At 38.9% G+C, this 19564-nt stretch overlaps 2 protein-coding genes across 18 annotated transcripts in view; one reads left to right on the top strand and one right to left on the bottom strand.

The window, feature by feature from the left end:
• b3galnt2 (beta-1,3-N-acetylgalactosaminyltransferase 2) overlaps window positions 1-12885 on the bottom strand; it is an 86040-nt gene extending 73155 nt beyond the window's left edge. The window contains exons 1-2 of one of the 7 annotated variants that reach the window (XR_008301457.1): window positions 12571-12885; window positions 3736-3837 (exon numbers count right to left, since the gene is read on the bottom strand). The gene's annotated coding sequence lies outside the window, so the exon portion shown is untranslated. Of the gene's footprint in view, window positions 1-3735; window positions 3838-12570 lie in introns of those variants that run through there. The other 6 variants (XR_008301456.1, XM_053232669.1, XM_053232673.1 and 3 more) reach the window with 6 other exon arrangements.
• A 266-nt stretch (window positions 12886-13151) lies between these two features.
• arid4b (AT-rich interaction domain 4B) overlaps window positions 13152-19564 on the top strand; it is a 126055-nt gene continuing 119642 nt past the window's right edge. For 8 of the 11 annotated variants that reach the window (XM_053232602.1, XM_053232599.1, XM_053232598.1 and 5 more), the window contains exons 1-3: window positions 13152-13350; window positions 14795-14926; window positions 15344-15381. In XM_053232602.1, coding sequence (XP_053088577.1) covers window positions 14839-14926; window positions 15344-15381 — 126 coding nt within the window. In that variant the 5' untranslated portion in view covers window positions 13152-13350; window positions 14795-14838. The other 3 variants (XM_053232607.1, XM_053232597.1, XM_026939256.3) reach the window with 2 other exon arrangements.

The raw sequence follows: 19564 nt of genomic DNA, 5'->3' as shown, positions 1-19564 counted from the left end.
ACAGCACCTTAAACTAAATATCAACTTTGCCCATTGCTTTTGCACCTTTGCATGTTCCTTTCTCACCTTGCTCATTACGGTCAAGCTCTTCTGCGAGTGTGTATGTTGTGCTCTTGTGTATATACTGTTTAATGCGCTATGTCAGGGGTGTCCAGTCAGGTGCAGGTTTTCATCCCAATCAAGCAGGAGCCACACCTAATTCCACCTGTTTAATCTCCTCTGACCTACTCAAAAAATAATAAATAAAAAATACTAGCTCCTCTGTCACTAACAAAGTTTCATGTTCAAAATCACTGAGATCACATTTTTTCTCGAAATGCACAATATGTCTAACCTTGAGGTGGAAGGGCTAAAACAGAAGATCAAATTAGTTCTACTCCTGTCTGCCAAGAACAGGAATCTGAGGCTACAGTGGGCACAGGCTCAGTGAAACTTTAAATTAATTGACCTGTGTGCAATTATGTGATTTCAATATAAATACACCTACTCCTAAATGGCCCCAGTTTGCTAGAGAACATGCCTAAACAAACAGCACTATAAAGATCAGAGTGCAATCAAAACAAGTCTGGGACAAAGTTCTGGAACAGTATCGATCAGGGTTTGGTTATAAAAATAACTCCAAACATTGAACATCCTAAAGAGGGCCATTAAATCCATTATTAAAAAATGAAAAGACTATGGCACATCCATGGCTCTCCTTGGAGGAGGCCTCCCGCCAAAAGTCAGTGACTAGGTAAAGAGGAGCTTTATGTAACAGTAGAAAGAAAAGAAAAAAAGCCATGTGAGTAGGGCTTCAACTAATGACTATTTTGATCAATTATTTTCAGATGAATCAATTAGGTGGGAAAATTTTAAAATATATTAAATATCAAAAATATTTATTTAAAAGCATTTCTTTGCAGCATTTCAATCTATAAATACTACGGGGTATCCCAAAAGACTCCATACATAGGGGACTGTGTATGCTTGCATCACATCGGTTGTGCCTTCTTCAGTGGATGTTCGTGGACATCCACTTCTCGGTTGGTCCGCAACGCTTCCACTCTTTTTGAATTTGTTAATAAATTTGGCAACAGTGTTGCGTGCCATGTTTCCTTTTAGAGTCCATCTCAACCTTGCTACAGCTTAAGGCATTCTTAAAGGCTATCTGAAAAAATATCAAAAAATTTTGAAAGACATTTTGCTAAAAAGTGTTAATTTCTCCAAATGAGACACCCAAACTTACACAAGTTGAAGGTATTCTGTACATTTTTTTTAGTGGTTCTGCACACTTTTCTTGCAACTATATGTCTTAGCCCTGAATTGTTCAATTTATACCAGATAAATTCAAAATAATGGCAAAATAATTATCCACTGGCTGTCTATTGTGGTACTTTCCTGGCAAAATTCAAGAGCACTGTAATTTAGTCTGCGAAAAATAGCTAAAATATCCCTGCCCATCTGATTTCGAAGTCGATGTTTAGCAATTTCATGCACAGCTACATTAAACAGATTGATTCTGTTTCTCATTAAAACTTTCTGTGATTGTTGTCATGATCTTCATCTCAAATCAAAAACCCTCACCCTACATTCAAAAAATATTTCCTAATCTAAAAAAAATTCACAAGACTGGTACTTAAACCAGACCTTTCTCTAGGTTTAAGAGGTTTTTAAATTCAATCACTAACTGTAATAGTACTCAATAATCAGTCTAGAATAGTATGCATACATGCGATTTGAGATATGTTAGTTTGTTTATTTAGTTGCGGACACAGTGGCACATGGTGCTATACTGCCACCACATATTTACGGTGGTATTGCACCACGCGGACATGTCGCATTAATTTTTTGAGGATGAACACAAGCAGTGTAGCAAACGACTGCAGGATATACACAATCGCCATCTCTGATGAAAGCATGGATGGAGACTTGAAGACTTGACACACAACATTTATTAAAAATAAATATTGTGTATGCTAAGAAACACTACACTACATTTACATTTATGGCATTTGGCAGACGCCCTTATCCAGAGCAACTTACAATAGTGCTTTGAAGGCTATCAAAAATACATTCCGATATTGGCTCACTAAGTCACAAACTAGGAATACCATCAGTCCAAAACTCTGCTGGGGATTTTTAAAAAAATTTTTTTTTTTTTGTGAAAGTGCTAACTTAAGTACTTTATGAAGAGAGAAGTTTTTAGATGTCGTTTGAAGACTGCCAGTGACTCAGCTGTTCGGACATCTAGGGGAAGTTCATTCCACCACCTTGGTGCCAGAACAGAGAAGAGTCTTGATGCATGCCTTCCTTGTACCCTGAGAGATGGTGGGACCAGTCGAGCAGTGCTAGAGGATCGGAGGGAGTGCCCAACACTGCATAACAAACATGCTTCATGACATGAGTTGTGTTTTTAAGTGAGAAAACATTCATCTTGTGGACTAATCATTCATTAGAGAATATGTTCAGTCATTTCCACCCATCTAGTTGTCATACATACTATTGACATTTTGGCTAACATAACATGCGATAATGTTTTCTGATAGCATAGGAAAGATATATGTGATCATAAAATGTGCAATACAGTTAGAAAACCAAATGCGGTAGGACAACTCAGGAAAACACAGTTGTTAATGATCATTATTCAACCAGGTATATCACGCTTCCAGTGTTTCTGTACTGCACATTACAGTAATATTCAGGCTCATTAGAGAAACACAGTTAACATTTCCAAAACACATAGTAATACTTTAATTATTTAGACATTCAGAATACATAAGTTTTTCAATACTAATTCTAAATATTCTTATTAAAGTTTACCATAAAACATTAAGCAATTTAACACTCCAGACAAAAAAGTATTAAAAAAATGCTTAGAAATAAGCTTTTTATGTTTCAATAATGAAAGAAAGAGTGAATATTTATCAAAATCAATACTTCATAAATTAACAGTATTAGACCATTTGGTAAACATGCATATGAAGTGTTAAAATGTGTTTACGTTTTTTTTTTTTTTTTTTTAATAAACAATCTGCTTTTCCATTTTTGGTCAATTGTTTTTCTGTTGCTCTAATGAGATTTTATCCGAGCATTATCTAGAAAATGCTTATTAAAAATTTGAAAAATGATTAGAATATGTCCCCATAATATAACACACTAAAATTGCACACGTAACTGTTTATGCTTTATAGTGAAAGACATCAAATAAATGACTAAGAAATTTCAGATTTGATAGGAATAAAATCACTATTTTCTGAGAAACACCCATTCCTGAATTAGACTCCATAAAATGGCTAGTGTATAACTGCCAAATTTAAGTGGAGGTTGAGATGCTTGTGATGCTTGAGTTGCTCATGGTGATGTTGAATAGAGGGATTTATAAACCTTCTGTGGGATACCAAGCATGCTATACAGGGACATATGCACAGAGCTAGCAAATAGTGCAGACAATTGACTGGTTAAATGCAATCGCCATTTTGAAAAAGCACTGGCTTGATAGAAAGGTAGCACAGTCATCTTAGGTAGCAGTTTTTTGCACCTCTCACCGCCAGTACTCCTTGCAACAAGTCACTGCTCAAAAATCTCTTACTCAGTTGTGAATTTGCACTGTGAATTTCAAGGAGTACATTACTAATTGATTAGATGCTTAAATGTAGAGTAATAAATACATTAGCTGACTACTAGTCACCAACCCATGAGGTCTTTTTCATTGTTCAGTACTATGCTGTCTGCTAGAAAAAGTGTAAAATGTTTTACCCGGTAGCTGCAGCAGGTAATTGTATGGTTCTAGTAGAATCCTTTCAGTAGCTTTTTCCTCCAGATTGTCCATCCCCTGCAACTTCCACAAATAAGTAAAATCTGCCATGGAAACAAAACCAGGCATAAACAGCAGAACAAACACTATTCATCTGGCAGAAGGTGATCTGTTATGATTAAAATTTTTCTCTGCAGATTGAAAAATGTTAATGACACAATGTGACAAGCAGCATATGTTAGATGCCTTTTCAATATGGGAGCAAGCTATTAAAAATGCATCAATGCAGTACGATGACACCTACCAATATGCTGTATAAAATACAGTGGTACTGATATTTGGGAGGTACTTGTAGGATGGTGGCTTGGTTAGCATTTATACATATATACAGCGGGTAAAATAAGTATTGAACACGTCACCATTTTTCTCAGTAAATATATTTCTAAAGGTGCTATTGACATGAAATTTTCACCAGATGTTGGTAACAACCCATGCAATCCACACATGCAAAGAAATCAAACCATAGATGTCAATAAATTAAGTTATGTGCAATAATGTGAAATGACACAGGGAAAAGTATTGAACACGCTTACAGAAATTTATTTAATACTTCGTACAAAAGCCTTTGTAGGTAATGACAGCTTCAAGACGCCTCCTGTATGGAGAAACTAGTTGCATGCATTGCTCAGGTGTCATTTTGACCCATTCTTCCACACAAACAGTCTTCAAATCTTGAAGGTTCCGTGGGCCTCTTCTATGAACTCTGATCTTTAGTTCTTTCCATAGATTTTCAATTGGAGTCAAGTCAGGTGATTGGCAGGGCCATTCTAGCAGCTTTATTTTCTTTTTCTGAAACCAATTGAGAGTTTCCTTGGCTGTGTGTTTGGGATCATTGTCTTGCTGAAATGTCCACCCTTGTTTCATCTTTATAATCCTGGTAGATGGCAGCAGATTTTTATCAAGAATGTCTCGCTACATTTTTCCAATTCATCCTTCCTTCAATTATATGAAGTTTGCCAGTACCGTATGCTGAAAAACAGCCCCACACCATGATGTTCCCACCTCCAAACTTCACTGTTGGTATGGTGTTTTTGGGGTGATGTGCAGTGCCATTTGTCCTCCAAATATGGCATCCTTTAGCATCCAAAGAGTTCAATTTTGGTCTCATCTGACCAGACTATATTCTCCCAGTATTTCACAGGCTTGTCCAAATGTTGTGCAGCAAACTTTAAAGGAGCTTCGACATGCTTTTTCTCTGCAATGGAGCCTTGCGTGGTAAGCGTGCATATAGGCCATGGCGGTTAAGTGGATTACTTATTGTTTTCTTTGAAACAATTGTACCTGCTAATTCCAGGTGTTTCTGAAGCTCTCCACAAGTGGTCCTTGGCGCTTGGACAACTCTTCTGATAATTCTTTTCAATCTTCTGTCAGAAATCTTGCGAGGAGCACCTGTTTATGGCCGGTTTATGGTGAAATGATGTTCTTTCCACTTCTGGATTATGGCCCCAACAGTGCTCACTGGAACATTCAGAAGTTTTGAAATCCTTCTGTAACCAGTGCCATCAGTATGTTTTGCAACAATAAGGTTGCGAAGGTCTTGAGAGAGCTCTTTGCTTTTACCCATCATGAGATGTTTCTTGTGTGACACCTTGGTAATGAGACACCTTTTCATAGGCCATCAGTTGGGACTGAACCAGGTGATATTAATTTGCACTGTCAAGGGGCAGGATTGCTTTCTAATTACTGATTGATTTCAGCTGGTGTCTTGGCTTTCCATCCCTTTTTGCACGTGTTCGATACTTTTTCTCTGTGTCATTTCACATTATTACACGTAACTTAATTTATGGACATCTATGGTCTGATTTCTTTGCATGTGTGTTTCTTTGTTTCTTTGCATGGGTTGTTACCAACATCTGGTGAAAATTTCATTTCAATAGAACCTTCAGAAATATATTTACTGAGAAAAATGGTGACGTGTTCAATACTTATTTTACCCACTGTATACACACACACATATAGAAGTCAGGTCCATAAGTATTTGGACAGTGACAATTTTCATAATTTTCATAATGCCTCTGTACAACGCCACAATGGATTTGAAATGAAGCTATCAAAATGTGATTGAAGCGTAGACTTTCGGCTTTAACTCAAGGGGTTGGCCATTTAAGAACATTTCGGAACATTTGATTTCTTTGCCTTAAGAAGCTCTTGGGTTGCTTTTGCAGTATGTTTTAGGCGATTATTCTTCTGTACTGTGAAGCGCTGTCCTATCAGTTTTGTCTGAATCAGCATTTGACTGAATCTGAGCAGAAAGTATAGCTCTCTTCAGAATTCATCCTGCTACTTCTATCAGCAGTCACATCAATAAACACCAGTGACCCAGTTCCACTGGCAGCCATACATGCCCATGCCATAACACTACCTCCACACGTTTGATGTGGTATGCTTTGGTTCACAAGCCCTTGCTTTCCTTCTCCTTACTCTTCCCTTCCCATCATTCTGGTACAAGATAATCGTGCATCAGATTTGGTCAGGCTATTTTTTTAAAGCTAAGTCTAATCTGGCCTTTCTGTTCTTGAGTGTTACCAGTGGATTGCATGTTGAGGTAAACTGTCTGTATTTACATTCATGAAGGCTTCTCTTGATTGTAGACTTTGACAATCCATTAGACTGTGATCATCCACTTTAGCTGTCTTCCGAGGTCTTCCAGGCCTTTTGGTGTTGCTGAGCTCGGCAGTGCATTCCTTCTTTTTAAGAATGTACCAAATTGTTGATAGGTCTGTTTTGTTTTTTTCAGACTAGTGATGGTCTCCTTCACTTGCATCGACACCTCTTTGGACCACATATTGAGATTTCCCATGCCATCTCCCAGGTAAGCGATGCACATGTACCCGGCTGTCCATATGATGTTTTAAAAAAAAAAAAAAAAAGGAAAAAAAAAAACGTGTTTCATCAGACCAGACCACCTTCTTCCATTGCTCCAACCTCCTTGACCTCCAACCGCCCACTGACAAAGAAATGATCAGTCTATAATTTTAATGGTAGGTTTATTTTAACAGTGAGAGACAGAATAACAACAAAAAAAATCCAGAAAAACACATTTCAAAAAAGTTATAAATTGATTTGCATTTTAATGAGTGAAATAAGTATTTGATCTCCTATCACTCAGCAAGATTTCTGGCTCCCAGGGGTCTTTTATACAAGTAACGAGCTGAGATTAGGAGCACTCTCTTAAAGGGAGTGCTCCTAATCTCAGCTTGTTACCTGTATAAAAGACACCTGTCCACAGAAGCAATCAATCAATCAGATTCTAAACTCCATGGCCAAGACCAAAGAGCTGTCCAAGAATGTCATGGGAGGATCTTGTCAATGATCTCAAGGCAGCTGGGACCATAGTCACCAAGAAAATAATTTGTAACACACTACGCCGTGAAGGACTGAAATCCTACAGCGCCCGCAAGGTCCCCCTGCTCAAGAAAGCACATGTAAAGGCCCGTCTGAAGTTTGCCAATGAACATCTTAATGATTCAGAGGAGAACTGGGTGAAAGTGTTGTGGTCAGATGAGACCAAAATCGAGCTCTTTGGCATCAACTCAACCCACTGTGTTTGGAGGAGGAGGAATGCTGCCTATGACCCCAAGAACACCATCCCCACTGTCAAACATGGAGCTGGAAACATTATGCTTTGGGGGTGTTTTTCTGATAAGGGGACAGGACAACTGCACCGCATCAAAGGGACGATGGACGGGGCCATGTACCGTCAAATCTTGGGTGAGAACCTCTTTCCCTCAGCCAGGGCACTGAAAATGGGTCGTGGATGGGTATTCCAGCATCAAGAAGCAGCACATTAAGGTCCTGGAGTGGCCTAGCCAGTCTCCAGACCTTAATCCCATAGAAAATCTGTGGAGGGAGCTGAAGGTTTGAGTTGCCAAACATCAGCCTCGAAACCTTAATGACTTGGAGAGGATCTGCAAAGAGAAGTGGGACAAAATCCCTCCTGAGATGTGTGCAAACCTGGTGGCCAACTACAAGAAACATAGTGACCTCTGTGATTGCCAACAAGGGTTTTGCCACCAAGTACTAAGTCATGTTTTGTGAAGGGGTCAAATACTTATTTCACTCATTAAAATGCAAATCAATTTATAACTTTTTTGAAATGCGTTTTTCTGGATTTTTTTTGTTGTTATTCTGTCTCTCACTGTTAAAATAAACCTACCATTAAAATTATAGACTGATCATTTCTTTGTCAGTGGGCAAACATACAAAATCAGCAGGGGATCAAATAATTTTTTCCCCTCACTGTATAGGCAGCTCTCTGGTCTTCATGCTAGTTTATCCTTTTTAACAACAAATGCAGTCTTCACTGTCCCACAGACTGGCGTCCAGGGACAAAGTCATCCAGCTAGCAAAGGTCACTTGGCAGCGTCTGCTGCAGCAGGCAGCTCTCCTTTCTTGCCCCCTCCTCTCTCCAGGTCCCTTGTCGGGCCCTTAAAGTGGACTGCACAAGGGCATCGCTTTGTGTTAGTTCTGGTGGACTATGCAACGTGATATCAGGAAGCAGTAGCTCTTCACAAACTGTATGAATTATTAGGGATTAACTCGATTTGCACCAGTGTTTACCATCTGCAAACAGAAGGAGTAATCAAACATTTAAACAAACTCTAAAAAACATGATGCATAAGCTCGTTCAACACTCTTAATTAGGATAAGTGGCTTGTATTTGCAATACAACAGGTCCCACAAGCCCATGGGAATCCATGTGATTCTCCAAATTTGAATTACTGTATGGCCGCAAGCCCCGCGGTGTCTTGGACGTCATTATGGAAAATTGGGAAGAGGGACCTTCAACTAGTAAAAATGAAATTCAGTAGGTTCTGGACCTGAGAGCAAAACTCCACAATACTCAAGTCATAAGTCACCCAACACAGGAGAATTTGTCAGACCCTCTGTACAACAGGGGAAATCAGCCATAGGAATTTGCACCAGGAGATAAGGTTTCCTGAGAGCCCATTTTATCGAGCTCTAAATTACTTACACAGCGGCAATAACCCTTTGAGGTCACACTGTGAGTTGGAGAAGTCAACTATAAAGTCAGGAGAATGGACAGAGGTGATGCATTTATACATACAGAAATATACCACCTCAATCTCCTGAAACTGCAGAGAAGTGGTTCCTGTGGTTCTGGTGATGGTGGTTCTGGAGAGCGAGGAGCGAGGACCGAAGGAAGGGCCCAATTCACCCCAGTCCCCTGTTTAGACCACCTTTCACCATCCCAGAAAGCAAAGGTTGTTTTTCCGACATGTTTTCGCCTCTACCCGATCACACAGGCCTCATAGAGCACCACACGGAGACCACTCCAAGCATGGTGGTAAGCAACTGCCCACACCCGAACACAAAAAAAGTGGTTAGAGATGAACTCATGGCCATGCTCAAAATGGAAGTAATCGAGGAGTCCCAAAGTCATCGGAGGAGCCTGGTCTTCTTGGTGCCCAAGGTTGACTGGTCGGTCCATTTTTGTGTGGCCTTTAGAAAAGCCAACACGACGTCTATATTTGAGGCATACTCAATGCCATGCATTGATTAACTACTCGATCAGTTAAGTATGGCTTTCTTTTATTGGACACTGGATTTAACCACGGAGTATTGGCAGATTCCCTTGACTCCAATATCCCAAAGGGAAAAAAAAAAAAAAAAAAAGACTTTTAGACTGTGTTTGGGTTACACCAATTTTTCACCCTTCCATTTGCCCCTGCCCCAGCAATGTTTCAACGTCTCATGCACACTGCATATGCCGCTGCTTATTTAGATTACATCATTTATAGTAATAATTGGCAGTGGCATTTACCACAACTGAGAGCTGTCCTGAGATCCTTGACATGAGTGGGACTCACAGCAAATCCAAATAAGTGTGCAACTGGATGGGTGGAAATATGGTATCTATACAGCCATCCTCTGTTCAGTGGTCAAAATTGGTCAAATTAGGCAAACACTGGCTTACTTTGAGGCATCTACAGTTTAAATATTAGTAATTTTCTCATTTACTATGGAAGTTGTAAAGATAATTTTCAACTTGTATATATGCACAATGTGACAAAAAGGAAGAGGACATGGTGGTTGAAAAATCAACCAGTGCTGCAATTTAATATATGGTAATCACAATTATTTCTGCATGTGCTGATCCCGTTTTTTTAAAATCACTTGTCACCAGCCCCAGCTGAAATTTGATTGGCCCCTGAAGTGCCCCTGTCCTGTCACTCATCGCTGATCTACATCAGAGCACTCCATTGGCTGAGTCAGTTCATTTGAAATTCAGCCTGCGTAACCATTTCTTTCTACCACATCTCGCAATGGCTGCTGCGCAGACAGTGCGTTTTCATTGTCCTCGTTCATTTAAGCTTCAATGGTAAGTACCTATTCAACACTTTAACTAACGTCTCACAGGACTTTGTCTAACATTAGGAAGCCAGTTAGCTACAATGCCACAGTAGTTAGTGTATTAGCTAGTTACCTAGGCTAAGCATTGTTGGATGGTAGCTAGTTAGTTGGCTAATTAGCTAGGTTTCAAACATTAGTTCACAGTTGCACAGCTCAAGGAAGTAAAATACAGCAGCTGACACTTACAACCTATAATGTTTGGTCATGCCACACAGCCACAGTCATTAACTGCTGTGTCCCGCATAACTCGCAGCTAGGAAGTGCATGGAAACTTCCACACGGAGTTCTGACTTAAATTGAATGCAGCATAACACTAACGTAAATCAGTGAAGCTGATTTTTAAAAATAGCATTTTTGTGTTAACTACAACATTTGGCAGAGGTAGAAAACAACATCAAGAGAAAGGATGAAAGAGATGTTCTATGGTTTCTGACCAAAAAGAAGCCCAGTCTGACTGTCGCTGACAATGGCAGCAGTCAGTGTGAGAAGATGGATAGAATAAGGGATAGTCAGTGTGAGAAGGGAGCTCCCACCGCATTTCACCTGGTCAGCAACATTTAGGCACAGCAAGATAAGGACAAGAGGAGAAAATAACTGTATATTCTGTATGTGACACTTAAGTTTACAATTTAAAACACTGATGGGTGAGATCTGAAAAGGAAGTATTTCTTGTCAGTAATTTTTGTCCCCTATAGTGACAAGGTGTAATGGCTCAGTTATGCTGTGCAGTGCATTTTCATGTCTATCAGAGCTCTCAATATATGGTTCAAGCTTTCAGGGTTTTTGTTTAAAAATTTCACCCATGAATAGTTGTCAAACATTTTGTATGAAAATATGCATGGATTTTTGTAACATTTGTGTTTCAGCTGCAAATTTGGACGGCGCAGGTTCAGATGAAGACAGCCAGAGTGAAGGAGATTATGATACAGCATCTTCAGAACCAGGACCAGAGTCACCAAGCAGCTCTTCTGGCCCAGTAGGACCTGATGGTATGCTGCTGTTTTCATACTGCAATAGTAATGAATAATCGAATTCATAGATTTTTGGGTCAACAATTGGATAGTTAATGTTTGCATGTCTTGATGACAGTGGGTTTATGAAAGTGTAGGGGTATTCACCCTGGTGTTATTTTCATTTGCTTCTTTCCAAACCTTGCTTCTGTCCAGCCATCAAATAATTATTCTGGTCCCCTAGGACCTGATGGTATGCCTTTTTTCCCCCTTTTTTTTCTTCAAATATTGTATTATATTTTATTTTGTGTATATATATGTACATTATTCTTAATGGAAAAAAATAAATTATGAAAATATTTAAGTTGATTGTAAAAGTTTACTCCAAATCCAGAAAGTGCTTAAAACGAACATTTAAGAAGGTATACTGTGTCAAAGCCCTAGAGCCAGCAGCAAACAAAAGAGGTAAAATGTATGTAAAACTCATTAAGTTCAGAATTGCACATGACTTGCACATTGTACTTGGTCCCTCTCTGTAAAGTGTGGCCCCACTGTGGCAAATGCTTTTAAAAATTCCTAGATCTGCCACTGTTTTGTTTCCACGGACTGAAGTTCCTCACAGATCTGTGGCAGAGTGGCGTGTAAGTCTGTTGACGTCATCTGGCTTTTATTATTCAAGAGGTGCTCCGAGAAAATTTTTAAGTCTGTTTTTTTTTTTTTTAAATTGTAAATATAATAACATGCCCCTGAACAGTCTGGCGGCTGTATCTGACATGTGTTAATAAATGTTTTGTTGGTACTTTTTTGTCAGTTATCAGTCTTATTTTGATAGTAGTGATGAATATATGATAATATAATAATATATAATGAATATAATATATAATCAAGAATTCATGGTTAAAATTAGGTTGATTTCAAGTCCTTGAAACTTCTCAACTTCCACGTTGCAACCAAATTTGGACTTATAGGGACGTCTTTTTATAGACGTCTTTTCAACGACCTGAAAAGGACGGCTTTCCACCTTTCAACCAAACCTCAACGTTGTCGAGACGTCTGGCAAAGTCGTCTTTTTAACGCGTTTTTTCTGGGTGGGAAGCCGAGCTCAGGATCGAACCTGGGACCCTGGAGGTTAAAATGCTACACACTGCGCCACCGTGCCACCTGAGAGATTTAATAATGAATTAATTACAGTGTATTCACAGACTGGAGTATACGACTTCTCAAAGGGAAAATCCACTTTCTCTCAGCTGTTTGATTAAATCACAACACCATTATCAACGTGTGAGAGATGGCTGCCTCTAACAACACAATCTCCCGAAATAGTCAATGATACATTGTGGCTGAGGTTAGTAAAACTATCAGCAGTGATGCCATGTTTATGGAAAGGCAAAACCACGTAAATATACGCGCTCTTTTTTCAGTTGTTATGAGGTAAACAAACGCGCCACCCACCTTGCAATGCTGGAATTTATGATCCAGTTGTTTCCGCTATCGATTTTTTTCCAGTTAGACAAGCTAACATTAGCAAGCTCACCAAAGCCAAGAGTATGTTTTAACTGTATTCACGAACTACTGATTACTTGATCACAATAATTATAAAAACCTTGGACCCTGTGTATCCATAACAGAAAACTACACTTCAAACTGCAATAATAGTGAGTAATGCAAATCGACACTAGCCAGCTGCCAGAACCGCTGCGTATTCTTCCCGTCTTATGAACTCCAGCGTCCGCATACCCGATGGCGCATGGCGCTAGAGAGGGTGGAGACTGACATCCGTCGTCGACGCGGAATTGTGGGAAATGTATTTTATGTAATCAACACACCCTTTCAAATTAGGCAAGTTGGAAACGTGAATACTTTCTTGGAACTACATCTCCCAGATATACTCTACCCCTCCTTCCCGTGGAATACAAAGCAATTTTTCTCAGGTCGTGTGGTCCAATGATATCGAGAGGACGGACATTTACACAGATAGTAACTAATAAGAGAGTGGAATGACCATGGGGGGCGGGTTTGTATGCCTGTCAATCAATTTTAGAAGGGTAGAGGATCGCCAAAGAGAAAAGGATAGGGGCTGGTGAAACGTTTCGACGGATTTGCTTAACGACGTGGAAACCTGTTTTTTGGGTGACATTTCAACGTTAATGCGCGAGTCTGATGTTTTCCAGATGGATTAATGCTAATGCGCTATATCAAAATCGGGCAGTCGTGTTTAAGTGTATTCATCAGGTAAGAAGAATTCATTTTAGATCAGATCATGGGTAGTGCAAGCTCGATCATCAATATGAGGTTAAACCGTGTCTTTATAAAGCGGTTAATGGCGATGTTGCTTCAGCCATGCGCTTAAACCAACAGCTTATAGTGCTTATGCACTGGCGGAGCAGAGAGCAAAACAGCTTACTTTAACGTACTCGGGCAAGGGCAGACATTCCGTCTAAATAGCATAGAAATAGTGCGCTGCTTTATGTCTTATTAATTCGCTATATGCGTCTGCGCGTTAAAACTTCGTGCTTTTGGCCACTCGTATTCAGATTCGTGGAATGGCTTAATGCTGGTGCTCGGCATCGAGTAAGTGATCGGAAAACTCTTCCTTATTGGAAAGCCCTTACGTAAGGGCTTCTTCATGCAGGACATCGCGATTTAACAAAGCTCTTTCCGACCGAGAGCGTGTGCGGTCGTTTGTGTTTGCAGGTTGATGGATTTGATCAAATGGAAATTGCTGGTATGCGGGCAGTGAACGCGTAACGTTATGAGTAACGAGCTTATTTGGTAGGGCGATGGTGACGTCTTTTTGTTTTTCCCTTCTATTTTAATTTCTGGACGGATGCTTTATTTATTGTTTTGTGCTTCAGGGTTTGTCTTTTTCTGTCCTTCGCCATCGTTTTCCAGCAAATCTCGCCTTTGGAGCAGAAATGGCTGGCGACTGTGGGCTAAAACTGTTCGGCAAGCTGTTCATATCCCCCGTCGATAGTCGCCAAGCCACAGTGATAGGATAGTGATAGGTGTACCATTGCCGTTTTTGTTAGTGTTTATCATTCACTTACACGGACCCAAACGAAGACCGAAACCTGCCTGTTAGACATAGTAACGTTGTTTATATTCCTGTTAACTGCAGTGTGTATTGCTTGTGTGAATAGGTCAACCTAAAGAAACAAGAAGGCACAAACAGGCCTACTTGGTTAAGTTTTATTGAGCTTGTTTAGGCGACTTTGCTCTAAGAAGCTTTTTAGCATGTCATCATCCTCTTCACTGTGTGTGTGGAGAGAGAGAGAGAGAGAGAGAGCGCTGCACAGCCTCCAGCGTTTTGGAGACCAGCTGCTTTTCGGCTCTATTTACAAACCAAAAGCCGCCTTTCTATGAGCTCTCGGTGTTTATACGTTAACAATGTCGCTTGCCAGTATTTATTTATTTATTTATTTATTGATTTATTTATGACAATTAACCCACTTCTTCAAGCTCACCCTTCTGTAATCTTGGACTGGGCTTCGGGAAACTCGCTATCGTAGATAACTGTAAGTAGACAGCTCGATTATGGCTCGACAGCAGATGTTGTTTATAGTACCCTGAAAATGTCCAGTGCTGCTGCCGAAATGGTCCAGTTTTGTTTTTTTTTTATAAATATGACTGTGTCAGAGTGATTGTTGATTGCCTCGAGTGTGTCTCCATTTCTCAGTTTCCCAGCTGGACCTGCTGAACGGACTGTTTTGTGCCACAGAAATGGCGTCACTGACTGCAGCGCAGACATTACGCGACCTCGCGCACCAGCTCGGGCTCTGCTGTGTAGCTGGCTCTCTACAAATCCGCAGTATGAGTAAAGATTTTAGAGTCATATAGTCATCAGCGTGACACGACTGCAAAAAGTTTAGACATAGAATTTTAAAGTCCGCCTTCGGTCAGGCTGTGCATGTTGAGCGAATCCGTGGTGGTGGAAAATAAAATCTTGTGATTCAATATAACATTTGATATGAACGACAATAATATAATAATATTCACACAATGCAGCAAGCCTCGTACTTTTATCATCAAACAAAAGCAAAAATAAATTGAAAAGGGTCTGCAGCCGGCACTGACTCTCAGCCCAAAACATGTCATACAACAGCAAAGCAGCAGTTACAACAAGCTCACTCATGTACATGTATGCATGGTTAAATAATCTCTCTGAAGATACAGGATGGATATGCTTTATTCTTGTGTCATAAAGTAATTTTGTTCTCCTTTTTAGCCGAAGAAATAGCACAGCAGTTGTGGACAGAAATGAAGGTAAGCTGATGGATGCTAAAACTTTCTCCAGGCTAGAATCAAGATCCAGAATAAATGCAGATATTTCAAGTAATGACTGATAATAAGTAATATAGAGAAATGATTCTATAGTAACATTTTTACTATGATTCATACAGCCAAGATATTGTAAGGTAATATTAGGACAGGAGATGTTTTCCTGACATGTCTGTTAAATAATATTAACAGTGCAGTGTATCTACATGATGTTCCATGCATAATACATAAAAAAACCCCTCTTGTCTTCCGAACTGGTTACTTTTACCTTCATTACAGCTGCTTATTGTAAGACTTGTGTGTACCCATGCAAGCTGAATGAGTATGGTAAGGGACTTTTATGTGTATGTAAACTATACCTGTGCCAGGAACACAGTACCTTACCTACAATTGCTAGAAGCATCACTTGTATTAGCTTTTGATCATCTGATCATTGTCTGTATGTCTATTGTCTAACACCTGTGTTTTCAAGGTGTTGCCTTCTTTTTTTTTTTTTTTTTTGGGATGACTCCTATTTACCCATGAACAAAGGCAACAATGCTTGCAAAACTGCAGTTGGGACTGTAAACAAACCTAACATATTATTAGCTGTAAATAAGCTCATTGTAAAATCTAAATAAAATTATATAAACTGTAGATGCATGTGTTCTCTGTTGAACAGCAGAGGAGATACTTATTGAATTGTTGTATATTGATGTATCCCCGATAAAAATGTTGTTTGTTGTTTTTATTTCTTAATTTTAGCCCCTGTTCATGTTTTGGAAGCAAAAACATTTGATGCCTGGAAGGCTAGCACAGCTTTATCTGTTTATGAAGCATAGACATGGGAAATTAAGAAGAATCAGAGAAAGATGTTTTGTTGCCCTGCTTAAAGCCAGACAACACAGACTGGTTCATATAGGTCTACAAGATTGGCTAAAATAAACACATATTACAAGATACAACATAATTTATTTTAGTCGATCTTAAAACTGAAGACTCCACATTTTCCAACAGACATTTATATTGTCCAACCTCATAGCCATCACATTAGATGCAATCTAATGGAGAGTCCCGATACTGTTGTCAGTCGTCCAACCCCATGTAAGGCTGCTTGATTCTGGGGTTGTAAAAGAAACTCATAAAGCTTTGTTTTGTTCATTTATACTATAACCCCTGGCAAAAATTATGGAATCACCACACTTAGAGGATGTTCACCCAGCTTTTTTACTTTATAGCAAACAAACAAATCACAGATATGACACAAAAAAGGTTTTGTTCTATAGCTTAACATTCTGGTTTGTGAAATATACATAAAAAAGATTCAAGGACATTTTTTTTTATTAATGGCATGTCTTTTTCCAAATCAAGTAGAGGAAAAAATTATGGAATCACTCAATGTTGAGGAAAACATTATGGAATCATCAACAAAAAAAACACAATTAATACTTTGTTGCTCCTCCTCTGGCTTTTATTCTTTGAGGCATAGACCTCACTAATGAAAAACAATATTCCCCATCAATCTGGTTCCAACTTTCTCGAATAGCAGTTGACAGATCAGCTTTGCAGGGTGGAGCCTTAACATGGACCAGTTTTTTTACTTTCCACCATAAATTTTCAATTTGAAAAAAAGCTTTAAAACTGTTTGCTCTGTGGCAAGATGCATAGTCATCCTGAAAAATTATTTCATCATCACCAAACCTATTTTCTATGGATGAAATGAGAAAATGTCCAAAATTTCACTGTACAACTGTGCATTGACTGCTGAGGTAATGACTGCCATCTCCCCTGGTCCTTTACCTGACATGCAACCCAATATCATAAATGAGTTGGGAAATTTGATTGATTCAGGCAGTCATCTTTATATGTTTTGTTAGAACGGCACCAGACAAAAGTTCCAGCATCATCTTCTTGGCCAAATCAGATTCATGATTCATCACTGAATTTCACTTTCATCCAATCATCCACACTCCATGATTGCTTCTCCTTAGCCCACTGTAACCTTGTTTTCTTCTGTTTTGGTGTTAGTGCTGGTTTTCTTTTGGCTTTTCTATATGTAAATATCATTTCATTCAGCCGGTTTCTTACAGTTCTGTCACAAACATTGACTCTTGTTTCCGCCCATTTGTTTTTCATTTGTTTTGTTGTGCATTTTCTATTTTCAAGGCATAGTGCTTTGAGTTTTCTATCCTGATGCTTTGACATCTTCCTTAGTCTGCCTGTATATATATACCTTTCATAACCTTCCCATTAAGTTTATACTTGCAACAAATTTTAGACACAGCTGACTGGGAGCAACCAACCTCTTTGGCCACACTCCATGTTGAAATTCCTTGTTGAAGGAGTTTTATAATCCTTTCCATTGTTTCAACTGACAACTCTCTCATTAGAGCCATGTTTCCTTTCAATTAGCCAAGTCCAACAGCCCATTAAAGTATGTAAGCACTCCCTTTTAACTGCTGACTTATTGGCATTTTTAGACTTGTCCCAGTATTTGTTTTAGAAATGGAAATTAAAAATTGATTCCATAATTTTTTCCTCCATTAATAAAAAAAAAAAGTCCTTGAATTTTTTTTATGTATATTTCACAAACCAGAATGTTAAGCTATTGAACAAAACCTTTTTTGTGTCATATCTGTGATTTGTTTGTTTGCTATAAAGTAAAAAAGCTGGGTGAACATCCTCTAAGTGTGGTGATTCCATAATTTTTGCCAGGGGTTGTATAAAGTGCAAATATCATTCTAACTATGAAGATGTATTTTTGGTGCTATATTGAAATGTGAGATTTGACCATTGCAGTTTGAAATCTTGAACATTCTGAGCCAGGCTCTGAACATTACATCAGTGTAAGTGTATGAGAGTTTTTTGGGATATTTGATTGTCCACTATGGGAAAACCGTAAGTCTGATCAGTTAGCAAAAAGGACTGTGCTGAGACAAATTTCTCAGTCTATCTACTCTTGCTAGTTCCTTGAAAACGCGGAGTGACCCAGACTCATTTGAACAACGGAAGTCAAAGAGATAGACATGAAAATGCACCCAAACATTTATTAATATGGATTTATAACTGTGACTGTAATTAATGAAGAGGAAAATGCCTCATCTGTGTCAAAGTCTTGGTACACTGCAAAAACAGAATACCCCGATACTTCTTTGTGTGCACTGAAAATTATGGTCCCCTTTGCAAGCTCTTATCTGTGTGAAGCTGGATTAAATCCAAGTATAATTTGAAGCTGGATGTGACCGTGTTAATTGACTGCACTCTTTCCAGCACACCTAAATTCGAAAAGCTGTGTCAAGAAATGTAAGCTCACCTTTCCTACTACAATGATAAGTTAGTACAAGGAATATTTCTTTGGTTTTAAGTTGTCACTTGTCTTACACATAATGTTACTGACATATGATAAAATGTTAAAATGTTACAATAGTCCTAATAAGGGCTTGGGGTTACAGAAAATTCATAATGTCTTTTTGAGGTTGTTTGCCCAAAGAAGAGACAGAGAGAAAGAGTCTCACTATAAGCATTATAAGGATGTCTTGATACTGGTACTGGGAATTGGTTCCTGGTATTTTGTTGTGTTAATGAACAGATGACATGAGATGACAGCGATCTGGATGTATTTCACAATTGATGGCAATCAAAGCAAAGCAGACTTCAAAATAAGAACGGGAAAATTAAGAAAGGGTACCAGAGCATCTTCCTACAAGACAAGTAACCCGATAAAACATCATGTGGCATTTAAACGATATAAAGCGTGAGGGTGGCCGGCCTGAGCATGTAGAGCAGTATCTGTGAGTGTGGTCATTAAAATTGAGTGAAGCAAGCATGCAGAGAAATGGTCACACATTAGAGCGCACTTCAGTTCTGCAAGTCCTGAAACATGCACGATTTCTTTATGCTTGCTTGCCAGTGTCTACACTTTCCTCCTGTCCCAAGATACAATTCATGACACCTATCGCTCATTTTTAATGACCACAGTCACTGATACTGTTCTGCATGCTCAGGGCTGCCACCCTTGCACTCTCCATTAAAGATAGTATTTAAATGCCATAACATCTTAAACAGAAAACTCTAAATAAAAAGTTCAATTCAATTTTATTTGTATAGCGCTTTTCACAATGGACATTGTCACACAGCAGTTTTACAGAAATATTTAAAGTCCGGATATAAATTTAAAATTTATAAATTC

Source organism: Pangasianodon hypophthalmus, chromosome 3 (assembly GCF_027358585.1).
Source record: "Pangasianodon hypophthalmus isolate fPanHyp1 chromosome 3, fPanHyp1.pri, whole genome shotgun sequence".
Lineage (NCBI taxonomy): Eukaryota > Metazoa > Chordata > Actinopteri > Siluriformes > Pangasiidae > Pangasianodon > Pangasianodon hypophthalmus.
This window is presented reverse-complemented; position numbering and strand designations above follow the sequence as displayed.